Below are 23,937 nucleotides of genomic sequence, written 5' to 3'. Positions count from 1 at the left end.
GTTGTAAAGGTATGCGGAGGGAGAGCGTCTGCTCACTTAAGGGTATCTGGTCAAGGACATTTTTCAGTGAAGAAAGAGAAAACAAGAAAAGAAGAAAAGAACATACAGGGACACAAACCTGAGGGAGGCAGTGATGAGAACTGAACCTGGCCAAACACACTAATTGATGAGGTCAGGTGAGAGTGTGAAAATGTTTAGTGCATTAGTACAAAGGTACTTTGTCTTATCAGTCTGCTCTATCATCTCATATCTTCTTATTAAGTCTTGTTTTAAGTGTCTCTCAATGTAATCTCACTCTCTATCCTGTGTGTATTTCTGCTGCAAGGACTAAGTGCCAGCAACTGGTGAGACCCCTATCTGTGAGTGGAATTTGGTGCCCTCTGCTGGAGTCAGACCAGGGATGTGGATGCCCCTGGCCTGTGGTGCTAGCTACTGCAGTGAGTGTGTGGGTCTCAGTGCCAGTTACTGGTGAGACCTTGTGTGGCGGGGGGAAGATGCAAATTTGTGCCAGCTGCTGGTGTCAGACCAGGGGTTTGGGCACCTTCTAGCCTGTGGTGTCAGCTACTGGAGTGAGATGCCATAGCTCCCTAGATCTAGGCAGGGTCCTACAGGGGCTCTGAGCAACCGGATGTAACTGAAGATGTCCCTGCTCACTTCAGGGGGTTGGACTAGATGACCTTTAAAGGTCCCTTCCAACCCAAACTATTCTATGATTATACGATTCTACAGACCTTGTACCCAGAATGCCAGATAGAGGGAGCAGTGTGAGTGGACTGGGTGCCAGCGACAGGAGTCGGAGCAGGGATGTTGGTGCCCCTGGCCTGAAGTGAGTGCAAGGGTCTTTAACTTCCAGGCACTTGGGGAGAAACAGTGTTTGTTCTCAAAACCAATTACCAGGGAGACCTGTGTGAGAGAGGTAAGCACAGAGTTTAGCGGTGGTGGCTGGAACGGGCCATATGCCTGGTGTTGTCTGTTGGGAAGGCAAGTGTCTATATCTTCCCCAACCACTGTGTGTGGGGGATTGCACATGAGCCATCTGCTAACCAACTTCAAACTGGGATAGCCAGTGAGTAGGAAGGCCTTGGGTCCAGGCCAGGATAACAGGCAAGTAGAAAGTCCATGCTGATACACCCAGGGGGACCTGCAAATGTGAAGTGCATGAGGGACAAGTGTGTGAACACGCTGTGTTTGCAGCAAGTATCAAGCTGGAACGGCCAGCTAGTATGGGACCTGTGGAGCAGGTAAGGCGGCCTGAGATCCATACAGGGGTGTGCCAGGTAGACTTTCAAGGCATCTGCAAATGTGTGTTTGTGACCCTAGAGTGTGTTGTGTGTGTGCCTACACTAGTGACCTTCTGTCTTTGCCAGCCCAAGAGGAAGAGGGGACTTGGCTGCTGGGGCTTCTGTTTTATGAGTCCTGTATGTAGGTGCTACTGAAGGCAGAAACTCCTCTGTGGCGGTCTGTGACCAGCCATGTCAGTATCCTCTGTGTCTGTATGTCTGTGCTCAGCTTTGTTACTGTTTGAATCTGTAAACAGGAAAGGTTCAGCCATGTTCCTCACCCTGGGCAGAGACCTTACATCCCGGGGCACCAGGCTGGGCTCCAGTGGCCGGGCAAGAGGGTCCTGTCCTCGAGTGGCTGGAGGAGCCGTACATTACTTAATGCAATGTACTTAACTGTTTAATTACACTCCTTACATTACTTAACACATATATATTATTCTCGAGTCACAAAGAATGTAAATTATATTATCTAAGCATCATTCATCGGTACCTCTCCCACTAAACATTCAGTTCAGTTATTTAATGGCTGTGTCATATGATGATTTTGCCGACAGAAATTTCTGATTATTTGATTCAGTAAGGGACAGGAAGCTGGCTTACTATCCATTAGCAAGTTATGTCTCCTAAACAGGTGAGGATTACAATGATTATGTTGCAGGACAAGAAGAAAATGCTCAGCAGCTGAGTAGTTATAGGGTTCTTCAAACATTTTCCTGTTTATACATATTTCTATGTAAGTTACAACAAAGTAGAATTTGTATTTTGTCTGGAGTTAGTGCAACTATGGAATGATAATGGAGTATTTTCATTAAGAAGATGATTGGGTCCCACTGGTGTTTCTGGCAAAGACAATCAACATTATTTCATATAAAATTGAAAGGAAAAGATATAATGTCAGATTAATTATTGAAGAATCATGAATAATTTTGTAACTCTTAAACTGTAATAGCTAAATAGTGTTTGTCACTGTCTTTTAGAGCTTTATCTCCAGGTACCACGTAAAGTTTATGAATGGTTTTCTGAAGCATGTAGCATTTTATATGCTACAGGAAAAAAGGTTGGCATGTAATTAAATTAGTGTTACCGTGATCATTTCTGTCTTTCTTTATCTGAAGATAGTTTATATGTGATAAGAAAGCTTCTGCTTATAAGTGTCATTTGACTTTGCCAGCTTTCCAAATATTTCCTACACAGAGAAACTAGTTATATCCAAACTTTGCTCTCTCTCTTTCGATGATATTTGTAGGCTTGGCCTTTTATTTGATCCTGTGAACCAAACACTTGTCCAAAGTTTAAGCTGTCTTTAATAATAACTGCTAACTCATGCTATCTTACTGTCATTTTTTTCTCTTCCATCTACTTTGTATGATACAAAACCAGTTCTAATATATTTTTGCCCATCATTCTTCTCTCTGTACTCTACTGTCTTTCACTTGAAGTTCCTGAACCATATCAGTCTTCCAAAGTATTAACCCTTTGCTTAGCCTGCAACACCTGCCTCTGTCTCAGACTTCTGCTTGTTGGACTGTTTTTTTCTATGGCTTTTTGCAGTTTGGACACCACCGTTGAATAAGTATTTAATATATTTATATATAAAAACTAACCATAAAACTCAAATAATACCAACAAATTGAATAAAGTAACCTTGTAAGTTGATTGAAATCAACATACTGTCATTGGTTTAGATTACACCATTAGAGAATAAATCTTGTTAGAAACACTTAAACAAGGAAAGCCTATAGAAGATTCCCATTATGGTGTTTTTGAATTTTTCTATTTACTACTCAGAAGAGTTAGATGTATGTGTTTCCACTGGACTAGAACCACAGCATCACTAAAACCAGTCTTAACCATCACTTTTTCAACCTTTTTTTAATTTGTACAATGAACTTTAATTTTATTTTTCAATTCAGTTTTAATAATATACTATTTAGAAATGGTCAAAAATATCAAGCACATTTCAATCTGTGCAGTTTCAGTTTTCTTCTGGAAAAAGGAAACAGTTTTTCTGGAAAACTAGCAGGGATCTTCACAGGATCTGAAGGTTCTAGACAGCATTATGAGTAATGATGAAACACTAGAAGCTGTCATATCAAGCTGTCTAAAATTCAGGTAATGGTAGAATTAAAATATCGATGCTATTTCTATAAAATGCTAATACAAAAGAAATTGTTGACTTGAATATTGTGTCTTTTGAACAAAATGTAAACATAACAATTGGGTTCTATATGGAAATCCCTATCCTGACATAATGTATTTTCCATGGATAGATTCTATTAAGTCAATGTTACTGAACGTTTAGTATTTTTCAGTTTTAACAAACTGCACAACAATTGGCTTTCATCTAAAGGATAAGTGAACCAGGCTCATGGGACTTATAATAAAAAAGATCACAGAAGTGATGTTAAAAAGAAGAGAGAAAGAATCTGAACAGATGCAAAAGGGAAAACTATTTGGGCTGTCACACTCTGTTACTGTGGAAGACCCAGAAATTCTGTACTGTCAAGTAAAGAAGACAACAGAAGATAGCAAGTATAAAATAGAAAACAGTGAGGCATGTCTGAAAAAAGAGCATGCCATTCAACTAGCATATAAAGAAAAAATCCAAGCGCCTGTATGTCCTGGTTTCAGCAGGGATAGAGTTAATTTTCTTCCTAGTAGCTGGTACAGTGTTTTGTTTTGGATTTAGTATAAGAATCATGTAGATAACACACTGTCATTTTAGTTGTTGCTAAGTAGCGCTTACATTATTCAAGGACTTTTCAGCTTCCCATGCTCTGCCAGGTGCACAAGAAGTTGGGAGGGGGTACAGCCAAGACAGCTGATCCAAAACTGGCCAAAGGGCTCTTCCATACCATAGGTCATACTCAGTATATAAACTGTAGGGAGATAGCTGGGGGGGGACAGTGATCACTGCTCAGGGGCCGGCTGGATATCAGTCAGCGGGTGGTGAGTGGTTGCATCACTTGTTTTTCCTGGGTTTTGTTTCTCATGGTGTTTTCCTTTTGTTGTTGTTGTTGCCATTATTATTATTAAGCTGTTCTTATCTCAACCCATGAGTTTTCTTACTTTTGCCCTTCTGATTCTCTGTTGCAGGGGGGTGGTGAGCAAGAAGCGCTGTGGTTAGCTGCCTGCTGGGTTAAACCACAACAATATACTCCTACAAAAGTGCCACAAGTATAAAAAATTGGATGGGACAATTGTATTGGCTAGCTTTGGATAAAGATTTTGCACTGATAGATCCACCCAAAGTTTCTCAAGGGGTTAGCCAGTTTAACTAAAATGCTGATATTATTCAAAATCATGGTGAATGAGAGTAGTTCTGGTGACCAGAAAAAGTCTGAAGATATATCCATCTTTAAGACAAGAAAGAGGATCTGGGCAATGGCAACCGTCAGTTCACAGAAGTCATGGAGAGATTATAGGACTTGTCTAACTGGGGCCATTTCCAAACACATAAAAGACAAGGGACTCAGGAGCAGTCAACATGGCTTTACTAACAGAAAATCACAGTCGATCAACCATTAATTCCTTCTATGATTAAACTGACAAAGGGAGAATGGTGGATATATTATACTCTCACTCTGCTATGACTTTTGACTCAGTCTTCTTTAGCATTCTAATCTGGAAGCTGAACATATATGAACTTGATGAATGGAGAGGAAGTAGGTTAAATATCAATGGAACTTCAAGGCTCCAAGAGTGATAATCAGTCATTCGATGTTCACTTGGTAGCAGTAACAAGTACAATATTCTATGGGTTGATATGGGAGCTTACACTATTCAATATCTTAATGAGAGACCTGGGTAATGAGAATACATCCTCAACAAATTTGTGGAAGATACTAAACTAGGGGACATGGATGATATACAAAATGGCATAACTTCAGTCCAGAGAAACACTGAATAAACTGATGGCTTAGTAAACAAACCCTTTTTAAAGGTTTGCACAAGAAGTGCAAAGTTCTGCATCTAGACCACAACTTCCTTATCTGTTGGTACAGGCTGGGAATTGATTAGGTGAGTAGCAGCCCTGCTGAGAAGGATCTGCCAATCGTAGTAGACTTGATCTAGTGTTACTGGCAATATCACTTTGAGTGGGAAGCTTGACAACTTTGAGTAGGAGGCTTCTAGAAATCCCTCCCAAAAACACATCTATGATGCTGCAATATTAATCTAGGATATGTAAAGAAGAATAAAGATAAAATAATGAACTCAAATGTAGCTTCAACTTATTTTAAACTGATACTGACTTGGTTTGAAATATTAATGACATTTATTTATTTTTGTTGGGTTTCTGACCTCACAAAGAGAAATCAAGCCTGTTAAATTATAAAATTGTGCTGAATTCTAATTAAACAACTTTGTCTTTATCAGAAAATCGTAGTATAAGTTAAATGAAAAGACAAGCACCTTGTAGCTTTTCTATTCTATATCTTTATTTCAAGGCCTTGATATCTTCTTTAATGAATTATAATTCTTTTTTTTTTTACCCGGATAAATATTTACAATATTTTAAAATCTGTGTTCAGCAGTGTTTTGAATCCATACAACCCCTGATAAATATAATCCATGAAAGAACACATACCAAAACCAATAGGCAGCTTTATTGTCCATGTGCAATCCAAACTGCTAGGATAGTTGCCAGGAAACCCAGGGCTGAGGATAACTCCGCTGAAGTCTGACATGCCACCACCGCATTGAGCTGAAAAAAAAAAAAAAAACCAAGACATTTTTCAAAGGAGTAGAACAAGCTAAAAAATAATCCAGTACATTGAAGGATGTAAAATTAGTGCAGCATCATCCATGGGAGCTGCAGGTTACAGCATATCCTCCAGACCAGCTGCTGTGGCACTTAGTCCTGGCCACATAGGTGTAGCTAGTGATTTTCCTGCTGCTTGGTTTCATCCATTTGTCGTATTCATAACACCCCCACAGTATCTAAGCAAAGTCTAAACCTGCTCTGTGCCATCGTCTGTGCTGCACATCTCTTTTCTCATCCTAGCCACTGTTGCCCCACATTAAGTACAGTTGGAACCTATGATCTTAAAGGTCTTTTCCTACCTAAATGATTCTATGATTCTAAATCCTTCCAACACTAATAATATAATAATAACTAGGTTTATCTTTCAAAAAATAGACAAACATTCCTTTACCACTAAATATCTGTACCAAAGCCATTTACAAGGAAGTGCATTAAACATATATATCTACTCTGATTTGACTAGGTTTTAATTTCGGAAACATGTGCACCTGAAAAGGGAATAAAAGTTTACTCTGCACTCTGCCTGCATGAACCATTCTTGTGATCAGGCAAGTGGCACATATCAGCTCATAGCAACATTGACAAAATTCCTCATTAGTTTGTAAAGGAACATCTGAATAATATAAAATAATAATGATTTTTAAAAGATTCTGTACTCAAAGCAATTCAAGAGGGATTTTAAAAACTGCATTTGTGTCCTGCTGCTCTACAACAAGATCAAATAAACAAACTTAGAAAAAGTACACACACACATATTTCCAGAAATTAATCTAAATTCATGGGATGGCTCTTATGACTGGACTGCTGCAATGGATGACTATAAGCTCTTCAGAAGGGTTAGGCAAGGAAGGAGAGGTGATGGAGTGGCTCTGTGTGTCAGGGAGCATTTTGATTACATAGAGCTCAGCGATTAGGATGATAAGGTCGAGTCCTTACGGGTGAGGATGAGGGGGAAGGGCAACAAGGCAGATATCCTCCTGGAGGTCTGTTATAAAACACCCAACCAGGATGAAGAGGTAGATGAAGTGTTCTACAAGCAGCTGGTGGAAGAATCAAAATTGGTTGCCCTTGTTCTAGTGGGAGGCTTCAATTTACTGGACATCTGCTGGAAATACAACACAGCAGAGAGGAAACAGTCTAGGAAGTTCCTGGCGTGTGTGTAAGATAACTTCCTCACACAGCTGGTAAGTAAACCTACCAAGGGATGTGCCTCGCTAACCTCCTGTTCACAAACAGAGAAGGACTGGTGGGAGATGTGTTGAGCCATCTTGGACTCAGCGACCAAGAAATGACTGAGTTCTCAATTCTTGGTGAAGAATTAAAAGAGGTCAGCAAAACCACTGCCATGGACTCCCAGAGGGTAAACTTTGGCCTGTTCAAGGCACTGGTTGGAAGAGTCATTGGGAATGAGTCCTGAAGGGCAAAGGAGCCCAGGAAGGCTGGGCAATCTTCAAGAAAGAAGTCTTGCTGGCACAGAAGCAGGCTGTCCCCAAGTGCTGCAAGACAAACCACTGGGGAAGAAGACTGGCCTGGCTGAACAGGGAGCTTTTCCTGGAACTCAGAAAGAAAAAGGAGAGATTACCGCTTTTGGAAGAAGGGGCAGGCAACTCAAAAAGAGTACAGAGATATCATTAGGTCGTGCAGAGAGAGAGTAAGACAGGCAAAAGCCAAGCTAGGAATCAACCTGGCCACTGTTGTAAGTGTTAACAAAAATGTTTATACCAATACATTAGCAACAAAAAGAGAACCAAAGAGAATCTCAATCCTCTATTGGTTGCAGAGGACAACATTGCAACTAAGGATGAGGAAAAGGCTGACGTATTAAATGCCTCCTTTGCCTCACTCTTTAATAGTCAGGGCAGTTATCCCCGGGTCATTCAGAACCCTGAGCTGGAAGGCAGGGGTGAGGAGTGGAATAAACCCCCCATAATGCAGGAGGAAGCAGTTTATGACCTCCTGAGCCACCTGGACACTCTAAAGTCTATGGGGCTGGATGGGATCCACCCAAGAGTACTGAAGGAACTGGCAGAGGAACTCGCTAAGGCACTCTCCGTCATTTATCAGCAGTCCTGGTTAACAGGAGAGGTCCCAGATGACCAGAGGCTGGCCAATGTGATGCCCACCTACAAGAAGGGCTGGAAGGAGGATCTGGTGAACTAAGGCCTGTCAGCCTGACCTCAGTACCGGGGAAGATTATGGAGCAATACATCTTGAGTGAGCTCACCAGTCACATGCAGGACAACCTGGGGATCATGCCCAGGCAGCATGGGTTCGTGAAAGGCAGCTCCTGCCTAACCAACCTGATCTCCTTCTATGAGCAGGTGACCTGCCTAGTGGATGAGGGAAAGGCTGCGGATGTTGTCTACCTGGACTTTAGCAAAGCCTTTGACACTGTTTCCCACAGCATCCTCCTAGAGAACCTGGCAGCTCATGGCTTAGACAGGTGTACGCTTTGCTGGCTAAAAGCCTGGCTGGAATGCTGAGCCCAGAGAGTTGTGGTGAACAGAGTTAAATCCAGCTGGAGGCCTGTTACAAGTGGTGTTCATCATGGATGAGTTTTGGGGACAGTTTTGTTTAATAGATTTATTAATGAGCTGGATGAGGGGATCGAGTGCACCCTCAGTAAGTTTGCAGGTGACACCACGTTGGGCAGGAGTGTTGATCTGCTTGAGGGTAGGAAGGCTCTACAGAGGGACCTGGACAGGCTGGACTGATGGACAGAGGTCAACTCTATGAGGTTCAACAAGGATCAGTGCTGGGTCCTGCACCTGGGACACAACAACCCCATGCAACGCTACAGGCTTGGGGAAGAGTGGCTGGAAAGCTGCCTGGTGGAAAAGGACCAGGGGATGTTGGTCAACAGCTGGCTACACATGATCCAGCAGTGTGCTCTGGTGGCCAAGAAGGCCAACAGCATCCTTGGTTGTACTAGGAATAGTGTAGCCAGCGGGACTAAGGAAGTGATTGTCCCCCTGTGCTCAGCACTGGTGAGGCCACACCTTGAATAGTGTGTTCAGTTTTGGGCCCCTCACTACAAGAAGGACATTGAGGTGCGGGAGCATGTACAGAGAAGAGCAACAAAGCTGGTGAAGGGTCTGGAGAACAAATCTTATGAGGAGAGTTTGAGGGAACTGGGGTTGTTTAGTCTGGAGAAGGGGAGGCTGAAGGGAGAATTTATTGCTCTCTACAACCACCTGGAAGGAGGTTTTAGTGAGGTGGGTGTTCGTCTTTCTCCCAACTTACCAGCATTATAATGAGAGGAAATGGCTTCAAGCTGCATCAGGGGAGGTTTAGATTGGATATTAGAAAAAATTATTTACTGAAAAACTGGTCAGGCATTGGAAGAGGCTGCCCGGAGAGGTGATGGAGTCACCATCCCTGGAGATATTTAAAAGACGTGTAGTTGTGGCTCTTCAGGGCATGGTTTAGTAGACATGGTAGTGTTGGGTTGACAGTTGGACTTGATGATCCTAGAGGTCTTTTACTACCTTAATGATTCTGTGATTCTATTAAAATAATTACTTGCAAAAAAAGAAGGAAAGAAAAGGAAAATACATTTTCCTAGAATTTCAGCACAGCATCTTTGTTTTCAGAATTTGCTGTGGAGCAGTGCAATTTTCATATCGGACTTCCTAGACATATGTTAATGCATAATGATGGAAAATGAAGACTAACTCCTGAAAAAATTCTTAGAAATATCTGAATCTTGTTGAGTATCTATAAATTCTAAGCTGAGGGATCTCAGTGCCTCATAGTAGTTTTTTTAAACTTCACAGGATTAAGAACAGGATTATGTGAGGTAGCTCAAGAGGATATATAATCTGCCCTGAAGAAAAGCAAAGCATAAAACCTTTAATGATATTGGCAACATCCTACTTTCCATACATTCAAGATTACAAATACAGATAATGTTTACTGTTAGGGAACCCAAACAAAAAAGCATTTCTATTCAGTGAAAGAGAATGCAAGTAGAAAAAGTTTTACATCCCTCACATCTATTCATCACACAAAGACAGTATGTTTAAATCCACTTCAGATTTTTTTATTTGGGCTTCTGGCAGTGCTTACTCCAATAATATTAATATGATCATGTATATAGTTTAGTTTGTAAAATAGTGTATCTTCTTAAATTGGGCAGACATACCTTGTCTTGAAGTTATTAGAGATGAAAACATAACACTATTTCTATTTTAGTTTTTTCTATAATAGTCCTCACTCTGTTATGGAAATGATTCATAAATAAATTACCTATTTTTGCAAGGGTTTCTAGAGGTCTCATCACTGATAGTGAATTGATGTTAGATTCTGACTAGAACATATTTCATTCTTTTTTTCTTCTGATTGGACATTTCAGGAAAGCTTTGCCAAAATAAGTGTGAAGTATACTTTGAAAATCTTCAGCTTAATTTGACCATTTTCACTTTTAGTTAAGTTTTTACAGTTCTCCCTATTTTTACTCCTGTAAAAACTCTTATTTTTGAGTTCTCTGACTTTTTCATTCTGGCATGTTTAAGAAAGTTTATGTATGCTGAACATACCTAAACATATTGGAATCGGATAATTCCATCTTCTTACTGGTCCAGGCATACAGGTGATATGTGAATGTCCCTAAAATGACACAATATTTGCTAATTCATGTAATAAAAAGTATACAATATATGGCACATCATTAGTATCTCAACAAAAATAATTTATAATTTAAAACATCATCAAAATATGAAAAACAATAAGGTATAATATTTACATTGTATACTGTGAATTGTATCATACCTTCAGTATAACAGAGAAGACTGTAATATTAACTATGTGACTGTTAGGCTACTAAATAACTGTGTTTATGCCATTAAAATTATTTCTAATAGTATAACAGTAGCCAGCTGAATTCTATATCAGCTTAGTACAAACCAAGGGTCTAGAAACTAAAGGTCTAATGGAAGCAATATTTACATAGTATTGATTGCATCATTTGTGGAAGATGATAAAAAGATACAAACTATATACATTATACACTACTGACTTTACATCTTAAATTCACAATACCTGTTCTAAATGCAGTCCTTACCCTCACCCTGGAAACAGTTGGCTGAAGTTGCCAAAAGCTGAGATATTTAAGGAATCACTTTACAACATGTGTCCCTTTATAGCAGATGAGGTCCTATGATTTCAAGGCAATCTGTTACAGATAAGTTCAAAGACCCACCAGAGTGACCCTCTGTGTTGTTCATCAGTCTCCTGTAATTGTAATTGTCTTCCAGAGACAACAAATGAAAATCAAAAATAATAAGAGAAAACTGTACTTGGGATATCTTGCAAGACTGTATAGTATACACTTTAAGACGACCTAGTAGAAAAAATTCAGTAGCTTTTAGCATGTTTGTTCAACTCTCATGAAAAGTTAGTTTTTCATGTTAAATCTCCTTATCAATTCACAGCTTGTAGCATTTGAGGGAACCAAGTATCTCTAATGCATCCAGGGTAACTGTGAATAGTTTATTCATCAATCTGCAAACCATTCTTTTTCTCTCCTGGAAGAAAAATAAACACACTTTCTCCACAGTGGAAGTAGGCATATCTGCTCATAGCTATAAGAAAGAAAAAAAAATAATGAAGTGGCAAAGTCATACTGTATAAGCCAGAGAAACGATATGGAGGGGAGAGGTTTTACATGTGCGTTTGCACAATCTATGCTCCAATGTTCTTTGTATCATCTTCACTTCAGCCATTTACTGTGGCTTGTCTGCTCACACGTTTATATTTAAGAATGAAATGAAAGCAAAGAAGAAAAAAATAATTGAAAAGTTGTTCCCAAGAATAACCAGTTATAATCGGGCAACATAAGAGGTAAACTTCAATAGTCATTGTCAGAGCTGCAATCACAGAACATTTCAGTTATTCCTGAAATGCCAGAAAGCTTCACACATGTATAGGAACTCTGGATTTGGGACCTGTATCCCAGTTTCTCCTTCAAGACAAATAGCAGTTGAGATCTGGAAGCTGACAATTTTATTTAGTTTCTATTATAATACATAAACTGCAGCTTTCTAAAAAAAGTATTTTTTAGTCCAAAAAAGTAATTCTTCATCTTCTATTTTTGATGCAGTACATATGACCTCAGTATTTAGGTCTTCACAGAGTTATGTGAAGTAAATATTTGAAATTATTAGAGTTTTTAAAATGTCATTTCAGCTAGTTAGTCTGACACACAACATGTGCTGCAGGCCAGACTGATGTTAATGAAGAAAGAAAGGCAGGTAAGTTATATTTTTGCTATTTTACTCCAAAAGCATCAATAACTCCATTAGCATTTGATCATGTGCTGTTATATACAAAACATTTTCTCCCTTTAAGATTTTTCTTTTTACTAGGCATAGGTAATGTGAATGTTTTCTCTCTTTTTATGTTCTCAAAGCTAGATAAAGTGGAGACTGCAGAGTCTGCAAAGTCACAAATGAAAAAAAGTTTTTGAAAATAGTAACCTATCAATTGGAACTTTAGTCCTTTTGGGGAGTGTCTCAAGTAGAAACAATATTTTGGATTTGATTGTACGGTGTAACTGTACAACTTTTTGAAAATATTTTCAAAATCTTTCCGGTAGGCAGACAGATTTCTACTGGTTATATAGGTTATATATGCTAAGTAACTCAAAACCGCAACTTAGTCACAGTTTACAATTACTGCATTGCCCCTAGTCATACCTTTTGCTTATGCAAGCGTATAGCAGATTTGCTTGGCAAAAATATACCCATATTTGAAAATCTTTTTTGGATGAAAAACACCAAGAAATAACTGTAAGAAAATAACTGACCCTATCTGATTTACTAAGAAAACCATTTTTTTCTTCTCCCTTTGTTCTTATTCTCCCTCTTCACTTACTTTCTTTTTCCTCCTTTACATAGAGAACTATTGATAATTGATTATCAAGTGATTTAACTTAATTTGCCAATACTGCATCGTTCAGCTAAGAATACCAAAGATGCCATCAGTAATAGATAACAACCTATAATCACCGCGCTGCTTTTGGCTCAGAAGCAGTTAATTCTCTTCACCATGGGGGGTCGGGAACCTTTCCAGCTTCCCACACTCTGCTGCTTCGGTGGGAGGCTGGGAGGGGCGGGGCCATGGCGGGGGCGGCTGACCCCGACTGGTCAATGGCAGGTTCATGCCATACCGTGTGACACCATGACCAGGATATTTAAGGGGGCCAGTTTGAGGCTCGGGAAAAAAAAAAAGACGCAGCGTCAGGTCGGCGGGCAGTGAGCGGCTGCATCGTGTGCGATTTGTTTCAGCGGTTCGTTCCTCCCCACCCCTTCTCCCCCCACCCCTTCCCCCCCACCCCCCCCGGGTTTTGCGCCTCTCGTTGTTCTCCTTTCCATTGCGTTTTTGTTGTTGTTGTTGTTTGTCTGTTTTTTAATTTTAATTATTAAACTGTTCTTATCCCAGCCCACGAGCGTTACCCTTCTGATTCTCTCCCCCATCTACCAGTGGGGGAGTGAGCGAGCGGCTGTGTGGGGCTGAGCTGCCGCTAAACCACGACAATCACTAATGCAGAGGAAGCACAGAGCCATACACTTCTGATAGAATATTTGGGCAGCTTCTAACTTAATATTTGGCAGAAAAGCTTACCAGTCCTGCAAGCTTATCACATGTTCACAACTCCTGAAGAGCTCAGTGGTTATTTCATACTGACAGGCTCAAGCATAACTACGTTAAAGAACTAAAAGGCACCTTTTGAAATTGGAAACTCGGCTCACCTGAAGAGAATAACCCTGATCGCACTGGAAAGACACCACGTCTCCAACCATGTATCTGTCTCCAATTTTGATCCCATTGCTTGGGGTCTGTGGTTCAGGACAAGAGTCTAGACCTATAGCTGTGAAAAATTGAGAAGTTTAGACATTCTAAGGAAGATAAAATCTGTTTTTAGATTCACATAGAACTTCCATGTACACTTTACATAGGCACTCTGTATTAATATATTTTAGGAAGCTTTTGTGTACGAGCAGTTTGTCTGTGAACAAGCAAGTGGAATATTATTTTTTAACAATAATTATATAAGAAGGAAAACATCCATGTAGTGAAACTACTCTTTCATTTGTGAACACACACACACAGAGTAAACATTTACATCAAGTTTCACCTAGTCTGCTGTTTTTAATGAAGTATCTAAGTATCTCTTCTACTGCAATAGAAGCTAGCTTCCAAAGAGACTGTATGCTTTTTTTCTTGGCCATCAAAAAGATAAATAAACCAATCCTTCTTCATTGCATCTGCCCAGTAAGATCCAGGAATATGTGTAACATTAAGTATATGCAGCTCAATTACTCTCTTTGCCTACTGTAAGAATTACACCCTGACTGGTTGTGAAGCCAGGACTCTTAAGCAACTAAACATGAGTAGATACAGTAATAGGGAAATGTTGTGGGATTCCACAATAACACTACTTCAAGACATAATCAACCTCTGCATGTTTAAAAACTGATCACCTCATGTAAGAAACTCATAACATAAAAAGTACTCTTTGAAGACTTACAATGATGTATTTTTATACTATATGAAAGCTATAAGCTAACACAAACTCTAAGGAATTTATAAATCACACAATATTTTTTGTCTATAAGCATTTTTGTGCATTAATAATAGTTTTCACTACTAATTTTAACTAATACTACTAATTTTACAGTAACATTGTATTGTAAAAATGCAAAAAAAAAAAAAAATTGAATGTCTGGCATTTAGAAAGTCAATATTAAACTGATAATCTAGTTTGTAATTCCTGTTCTTAAAAATGTATTGGGCATCTGAAAATTTATATAAAACTATATTAAAAAAAAAAACAACAAACCAACCATGTTTGAACTAAAATCATTGGAATCAACAGTCTGTTCATACAAGTAAAACTCAGGACCATGACAATATACACTTCCTGCTATAAGACGTAATTAAATCCTAAACTGGAAAAAAATCTTTGATGCTTTTGCAGTCCTTATTTTCTCTGCTGAGGACAGTAATGAGAGGTAAAAACATATATTTTACTGCAAATATCTGTTAGTGAGAATCAGAAATAACTGATACAGGTCCACAAACTGAGCCGTTGTACTCATTACTTTTGGTCACTCTTAAATATGTTTTTTTTTTCTTTAAATGTTATATTTTGGTGTTAAGGAATGAATACAAATAAACAACAAGATGTTCTCCATAAAAACGGGCTTGCATCATTTTGTGTGGAAAGCAATGTTGCTACTTTGAAAAAGGTATTATTTATTTTAGGGGTCTCTTCTGCAGGTTCACAGAAGAGGATGCAATGTTCCTTTCTCTAGGACATAATACTTTTGTACATACTGATCACACACTTACTGATCCCATAATGATCCCATACTTGTCATGGTCAAAATGATGTGAGTATTTTGCAAGCTATTTCAACATAACAGATTATTTTTATCTTTCAAATTTTTGTCCTCTCAAACTGCAAACAAAATGAACATCAAAGAATCTATTTTGAAAATTGGTGATGGCCTTAGACCCACTTTTAACATTTCAGAGATCCAGATGGTGATCCAGCTAATGTGTAAAGTACAAATGCAAAAGAAGTGCAGTACTTAGCTTACACAGGTAAGTGCTTATAATCTGTTTTGAACAGTTAAGGCAGGAGTTAGTAGTTTTCAGATTCCAATTACTGAACCTTCAGCTGAAATGCAAAATCTTAGTATGTGAATACTTAGGCCATGCAAAGTGAAATGAGTTCATTTAAATGCCTTTCTCAGCATAAAACAGATCACAGGTATTCATCATATTGTGCTCTCACTTCAATTAATAAAATAACGCTTGGAAAAAAAATACTGTTTGAATGCCTACTCCTTCCAGCTGAGATCCAGTTCAGAGAATTTGTCTTTAGAGTGTCATGACAGTTATTCAGGTGAAATCATAAATGTGTTCATAAACTGCACTCTGTCCTTTACTGACTCATTCATGGTGCATGACTAGTTCCTTGAACCACATTATACTACTGTCTCAGTATAATGTGTTAGATTTTTAAACTTTCATGAGCAATGGCATTTGAAAGAAAAGAGATTTTAACATAGCCATTCACTGAAAACATACTTTCAGTATCTTCTAATTTTTAGATATGAAGAATTGTATATAAAGAAGCTATTTGATACTGTTTCACCCTTCTCCAACAGCTTTTATGGCTCTAAATATAAAAAGCTACCAGTGAAATTTTGGATAATGCACTCTGGGACTACACAAGTCTTAAAGTAATAATATTTTTTATTTTTTAAAATTATTACTGTATTTTATGGAAATATTTTAGTATTTATGATGTTAGAATTATACATTATACAGTTTAAATACATAGATTTCTAGGGATTATATTTTACAATGAAAATTAACATGTTATAATTTTTACTTATTTAAACAGATATTGGGTATTATAGAAGTTATTTAAGCAATCTGACAAACTCAACTAATCTCAAAGTATATCACTTCTATTTTTACAGCATAATCGACTACATAATTAGCAAAACTTTAGTTAGAGAAAATAAGGACTACATTAAGATCTATAGTAGCATAAAACATAAAAATTATGTATGTGTTTAACAAACCATTCTGTGGTGCTTTGTTGACATACTTCAACTGATGCAATATATTTTCATATTTAAGGTATCCGTTGGAATACATAAACTGCACGTTATGAGTATAATAAGAATTTAAGGATTCAACAAAGAAGTAAAAAGATGCTAGAAAAAAGATTATTGATAAGATCACTATTCAGTTTTGGAATATGAATACTTAATTACTTATGTCAAAATATCATTTACTCAGTCTTAAAATATTTCTTCAACAAATAAAGTTCCTTTTGTTTTGTTTTATTTTTATATAAAAAAGTGCATTTGGATCTTGTAGCAGTTCAAAAGATGAGCCAGACTGGACAGCGTAAAAAATGTATTAATAAAGGATGAAAAGAGATATTGGAAATGAAACAGAATGAAACCTTCTTACAGAAAACTGTTGCTGAGATGAAAAAATAATCATTTTGGCAAGAAAGGTGCACTTCCCCTCAGACTTGTGTCTCCCAGAACACATGAAATAGACTTGGAAAATGCACTATATATTGAAAAAAAAAAATGTTTATGGCTAACTGACTTGAAAATTGCTTAATATAAATATTTACCTATGATGTGATTTTCAATGACAACTGTGCACTGATACTTCAAAGAGTAAGACTTTAATTTAGCTGACTCCTCTGATGATCTCTGTCAGTATACGCTCTAGTGAAATGCAGTAAATGTATGAAACACTGGCATTAAAATGTGGACATTACTTTCTATTTACTGTCTCTAAAAACATAATCACAACTTTTAGAGCAGGAAGTGTTGTCTGAGAGTCAGAGATGACCAGCACAACTGAGGAGAGTGAGCTCTATTCTGATCAATGCATTTCTGGAGAAATTTCAGTAGAAATACAGCAATATTGTGAGTTCTAGAATCCTGACAAAAATTCTTGTCTCTCTGTTGCAGAAAGATGAGAGAGACAAAAATCCAGAAGATACACAGGATACAGTTTCTGCTGTCTTCCTTCCAGCAATGATGAGAAAGTATTGTCCCTGAGCTTAATCTCCAGTATCACATTCATGATTCAACCCAATGCAGAATTTTCCATAGTCCCTCTTGAAAAAAATTTAAGCTACAGATGAAAAAAATAAAAAATGATAACCCTTTCCTCCAACCCACAAGTAGTAAACACTATGTCTTTCCTAGCAAGTAGTGAGGAGTAATAGTCATGGATCTATGGACTGAAACAGCTGGTGCCTAGGACTCAAGATCCACACTAAGTGCTAAACTAAAGAGTTTTATTATTGCTAGCTTTAGTTAGTGTGGGCCTATATGCTGATAGTCCGCTAGTGGCTGAAGGCATTAGCTGAGATGTTGAAGTACACGCTCCTACTTATTTTTACATGACAGGAATCCAGATTGCTTGCACTGGAAACTGTGCTTTACTTCTGTGGTGTGAGACAGAATGCGGTAAACAGAGATACCTACTGCTTTACATTTTTCTGCATTTATTCTACAAAATAATTTCATTAGTTTGCAATTTGAAGTACAGGAATTCAGTTACAATGTGCCTCTGTTTTAAACTTCAAAATAATCTTGACAATATTTTGTATTTTTTTTTCCTTATTTATAATTGTTTAAATAAGATTAGATTGTGTATTCCACAGGTTTCATGGAGTTATCATGGTCACTTAATGTTATTCTGTACATTAAATACCATAGATTTTACTCCAATAATTCCCACACATGAACAATAATTTATTTTAGAGCATATCTTTATAAAATATATCACATAACAGAAAATCCTAATTCAGAAGTAATCATAATTTATTCTCCAACCACAATTTTTTACTTGCTACAGAATTTTTGACCTTGAGGTTTACATTTGTTTTCAATAAAGATTACAGTTTTAGACATTATTTTACAATTTCCTCACACCATCCCAAAAATTGTATGATGTTTTAATCACATATTTCTATCACCTGCACATAAGAAGTTAGTTAATCATTAGTCTTCTAAAATAGCATGTTTCAATGTGCTACTAGTTAATTTGGTATCTACTGAGGGACATCAGTATTCTCTCCTGAATCACAAATTTTCAGCATATACTTCAGGTTTACACACTCAAACAGAAAACATATTATGTATATGCAGATTCACACATGCACACATGTATAAATCCATACACAAATAATATACCTATTTTTCTTTACACAGACCAATACTTTAAAGGATATACCGTGAATTCTTTCTTTATTTAGAGGTGAAAGTTGTATACTGGCAATACACTACACATTTCAGTTATTTGGACACATAGGAATGCACAGGTGCATTTTCACTTTCACTGGCTTCAGTCTCATTTTACTTTGTTTTCATAACTTCCTGCAGCCTTTTACCCTCTGAAGTTGTAAGCAGCTGAGAGAGTATCTGCATTTCAGGGAAATGGCAGGATAATTCTAACCTATAATTAATATTTAGTTATAGACAAATGATCAGGCAGCAGTTTTGCAAGGCCATGTTCTCTGACTGGCTAATCAGACAACCACAGCATGGGATTTGCATACTGTAAAACTGACAAGGAATAACCATGACACTGTTATGCAGATCAGACATCAGAATCAACACAAGCAAGGGGAACTGCAGAGCTGGGAAGAAAAAAAAAATCTTCAACAAAATATCAGTGATTGCCAGAATTCCTGTCAGTCAGCTAAGGCAATGTCATTCAGACAGACAGTGCGTTTATACTTTAATTATAACCTTTTGTGCTCGTGAGGTACTGAGCAATAATAAAAATATTTGAAATAACTCTGTTGTGTTCTTACCAACCTGTGAGCATTTGTCAGTTAGTTAAGAAGCACAGATGCTATTTTCAGTTTATTCATTCTCTCATTTTCTCTGAGGGTGATTAATTTTCATGTCCTACACATATATAAAAAATACATAATATATAGTTCATATATTATTGTATTGGACAAAATTGACAGATTTTGGTGGGGAGTGGTGGGGTGTGGGGCTGCAGGCCTGGCATCTGTGGGAAGAGACCAGGGACTCTGCCAGACACAGACAGTTCCAGCTGACTCCAGCTGTGTCCAGTGGACCCACCACAGGACACAGCTGCACCCACCAGAGGAGTTCGTGGTGCCACTGAACCACTCAGATGTGCCTCTGTGAAAACGTATTTAAGAAAAGGTGGCCAGCACCAAGAAAAGGAACAAGGCCAGAGCAGGAGGAGAGAGGAGACCTCACTGGAGAAGAACAGAGAGAAGAGCATGACCAAGCAGAGGTTGCAGCCGAAGCAGGTGGTCAGTCTGCTGCACTGCCCTCGCCTCACCAAAGGGACAGAGTGTAGTGTGTGGCAAGGGCACAGCAGAACAAAAAAAAAAAAAGGGGGTGGGGGGGGTGGGGGGGGGGAAGGTGTCCAGAAGGAAGCAGGCAGGGTTTCCTAAAGGTTTGTTTGTTATTATTTTTGTTCAATACCAGAATTGGTAATTAATTGTTAACTGGCAGAGAAGAGAAATCACCCAAATCAGTATGCTGGTTTTGCCTGCAACAGTTATACAAATATGTTATATCTTGGTATTAGGCTTGTCACATAAGCATATCTGCATTTAGTCCTCACTACTGTATGTTCAGAAAAGCTTTCCAGAGAGCAAGAAAAAATTAAAGGTGAAAACAGGACAAACTAAACTTCCCAGTTCTTACAGTACAGGTTTCAGCCTGATCTTGCTCCCCTGGACTCAAATGAGGATTTTACCAACGACTGAAGTAATGATATGTAGCTCATTATGTGCAATAGAACTGAATATTCCTCTTTCATATAGTTTAGGTACACTTGATGTCTAGAACCAGCAAGCACTCTTAATTAATTGACCATTTCTGCATTACCTGTATATTCAAGATGAAATCCAGCAGCTGAAACACTGATATCAGACTGAAAGTTTAGGTACAGATTATTTGATGTGCTATTGAGAAGTGGAGGTATGGTTGTTCCTGAAAAAAAGAAATCAAAATATTATTGAAATGCACAGAAAATGAACTAAATACATAAATGTGTGTGTGTATGTGTATAAAAAGAGAAAATGATAAAAAAAAGGAGGAAGAGGGGAAAGAGGATGGGAGGGGGGGAGAGAGGTGTCACATACCAAATTCAACCATATTTTGTCATCATGAGTGTTATCAAATATCTATACCAGTGAAAGTTTTTTTACATTTTCAGTGCACCACAATATCAGAGACATGAAGTCTAAGCCCTCAGGGAAGCAGGGTCTAATATAAAGTTATATTTTCATGGAATCATAGAACTGTTTACCTTGGAAAGGACCTTTAAGATCACTGAGTCCAACAATTAACCTAAAACTGTCAAGTCCACCACTAAACCATGTCTCTAAGCACCACATCTACACGTCTTTTAAATACCTCCAGGGATGGGGACTCCACCACTTGCCTGGGCAGCCTGGTACAATGATTGTCAAGCCTTCTGGAGGAGAAATTTTTCCTAACATCCAAACTAAACCTCCACTGGCAAAACTTCAGGCCATTTCCTCTCATCCTATCACTTGTTACTTGGGAGAAGATACCAACACCCACCTTGCCACAACCTCATTTCAGATAGTTACAGAGAGCGAGAATGTCTCCCCTCAGCCTCCATTTCTCCAAACTAAACAACCCCAGTTCACAGAATCACAGAATGGAAGGGTTGCAAGGTACTTCTGGAGATCGTCTTGTCAAACCCCCCTGCTTGAGCAGGCACACCCAGAGCAGGGGGCACAGGAACACATCCAGATGGGTTTTGAATGTCTCCAGGGAAGGAGACTCCACAGCCTCCCTGGGCAGCCTGTTCCACTGCTCTGGCACCCTCACAGGAAAGGAGTTTTTTCTCATGTTTAGCTGGAACTTCCTGTGATCCAACTTGTGCCCATTGCCCCTTGTCCTGTCATTGGGAACCACTGAAAAGAGTCCAGCCTCATCCTCTTGACACCCACCCTTCAGATATTTACGAGCATTTATAAGATCCCCCCTCAGTCGTCTTCTCCAGGCTGAACAAACCCAAGTGTCTCAGCCTTTCCTCATAAGGGAGATGTTCCAGTTCCCTGATCATCTTCGTAGCTTTCTGCTGGACTTGCTCAAACAGTTTCCTTTCCTTCTTAAACTGGGGGGCCCAAAACTGGATACAGTACTCCAGATGTGGTCTCACCAGGCCAGAGTAGATGGGGAGGACAAACTCGATCTGCTGGCCACACTGCTTTTTATGCACCCCAGGACACCATTGGCCTCTTGGCCACAAAGGCACATTGTTGGCTCATGGTAAACTTGTTGTCCACCAGCACTTCCAGGTCCTTCTCAACAGAGCCGCTTTCTATTAGTTCTGCCACTAACTTGTACTGGTGTATAGGGTTGCTCCTTCCAGGTGCAGGACCTTGCACTTGCTCTTGTTCCACCATCTACTCTTCATAAGACTTGATCTCCAGACCCTTCACCAGCTTTGTTGCTCTTCTTTGGATACATTCCAAAACCTCAGTGTCCTTCTTGTTCTGAGGGGCCCAAAACTGAACAGAGTATGCAGTATTCATAGCCCCACCAGTGCTGAGTACAGGGGGACAATCGCTTCCTTAGTCCTGCTGGCTACACTATTCCTAGTACAAATCAGGAGGCACCTGAGCACACTGCTGGCTCATGTGTAGCCAGCTGTTGACCAACATCCCCTGGTCCTTTTCCACCAGGCAGCTTTCCAGCCACTCTTCCCCAAGCCTGTAGCGTTGCATGGGGTTGTTGTGTCCCAGGTGCAGGACCCAGCACTGATCCTTGTTGAACCTCATAGAGTTGACCTCTGTCCATCAATCCAGCCTGTCCAGGTCCCTCTGTAGAGCCTTCCTACCCTCAAGCAGATCAACACTCCCACCCAGTTTGATGTCATCTGCAAACTTACTGAGGGTGCACTCAATCCCCTCATCCAGATCATTGGTAAAGATATTAAACAAGACTGGCCCCAACACTGTGCCCTGGGGAACACCACTTCTGACTGGCTGCCAACTGGATTTATCGCCATTCACCACAACTCTCTTCACCTAGACATCCGGCCAGTTTTTTACCCAGCATAGCATATGCCCGAATTGTACACACTTTTTCCCACAAAAGGAGAAATATTCACTAGGGTTTTCATAAAAGAAAGAAAAAATCCTGTAATTGGAATAATTTTAAATGTAACAGCCAAATATATCAAGCAGTTCTGAACTTATTTTGTAGAACTATTCTTAGATATGTGATTGATAATTTATTTGTGTTTCAGCAGAAGAGAAGACAACAATCAATGTCTGTGATCTCATTCTGTACACATGAATGATGTAGGTTAAAGGAAGACATAACCAAATAAGAATAAGTAAGTAAGAACAACTGTCTCATTTATCTAAAATAAAGATAAAGAAAGCTTCCTTTAATTATGTACAATATCAAGATGCATCTTTTAGACATCTCTATTTCCGGACCCTTCTCTAAGTGTGGGTAAAAAATGAGAAAAATAGATGTAAAATTTTGGAGCCTCTGAATGTTATTTCTTTTCTAACGCTTTCAAATATTCAGCTTTATGAAAGTCTGCTAAGACATGACTGATTAAAACAGAAAGAATACTATTTTTTGTTGATTATAGGAAAAAAATCCACATGCACGCACACACAAACACACAAAAGACATAAAAAGGTCTGTGTGTTTACAATAAAGGTTTGAATCCGTGAAACACTTATTGTAAAATCTTCTTAGTCACCTGAATAACTTCCAAGCCTTGGAGCATTGTTGTCAGCACCATCGTAAAAGTCTAAGGAATCCCAGTTGTGTTCTGTGGCAAAACTCACTACTTGCACCTGTGAAGAAAAGATGAGGCAAAGAACATAAATTTTTCCCCGCTGTATTCAAGCATGAAGACAACTGTCAGTTGTAGCCTCTGTTGTTTTCAGTCATGAAAAGTTGTGTCTTGCTCTCCTTGTCAAAGAGAATGGAAACTCATCATTAAGTGAATAAAATTGTACTACAACCTTTTTGAATTTAATTGCTAGTTCAGACTTCTAAATCCTGTGACCCTTAGTGACAACCACGTATTACCTCTGATGAGTCACAGAACCATGAAAAACGTCCAGCTATCGCATATGATTCCCTTGTTGGCAAGACTTTGAGGGGAAGACAAAACATGGTACTGTCAATTATTGCAGTTTCTTTGTGATTCTCTCTAGTTTATCCAGCACTAAACACAGATGAAACCCCATCTACTCTCAAATGGGGGTACCTTAGGCACTAGAGAATTATGTTTCTTTTACTGTTCTTCTGCCTCACTTATTCCTCCTTTTATTTT

At 38.7% G+C, this 23,937-nt stretch overlaps 1 protein-coding gene across 1 annotated transcript in view; it reads right to left on the bottom strand.

Moving 5' to 3' along the window:
* Nucleotides 1–23,937, bottom strand: part of CSMD3 (CUB and Sushi multiple domains 3) — a 669,880-nt gene that overhangs the window by 117,963 nt on the left and 527,980 nt on the right. The window contains exons 39-43 of the mRNA XM_064441769.1: nucleotides 23,356–23,452; nucleotides 20,484–20,588; nucleotides 13,800–13,918; nucleotides 10,587–10,656; nucleotides 5,872–5,988 (exon numbers count right to left, since the gene is read on the bottom strand). Of these exons, the coding sequence (XP_064297839.1) occupies nucleotides 5,872–5,988; nucleotides 10,587–10,656; nucleotides 13,800–13,918; nucleotides 20,484–20,588; nucleotides 23,356–23,452 (508 nt within the window). The remainder of the gene's footprint in view (nucleotides 1–5,871; nucleotides 5,989–10,586; nucleotides 10,657–13,799; nucleotides 13,919–20,483; nucleotides 20,589–23,355; nucleotides 23,453–23,937) is intronic.

This window comes from Phalacrocorax carbo, chromosome 2 (assembly GCF_963921805.1).
Source record: "Phalacrocorax carbo chromosome 2, bPhaCar2.1, whole genome shotgun sequence".
Taxonomy (NCBI): Eukaryota; Metazoa; Chordata; class Aves; order Suliformes; family Phalacrocoracidae; genus Phalacrocorax; species Phalacrocorax carbo.
The sequence above is the reverse complement of the archived record's forward strand: the minus strand, read 5'-3'. Positions and strand labels throughout refer to the sequence as shown.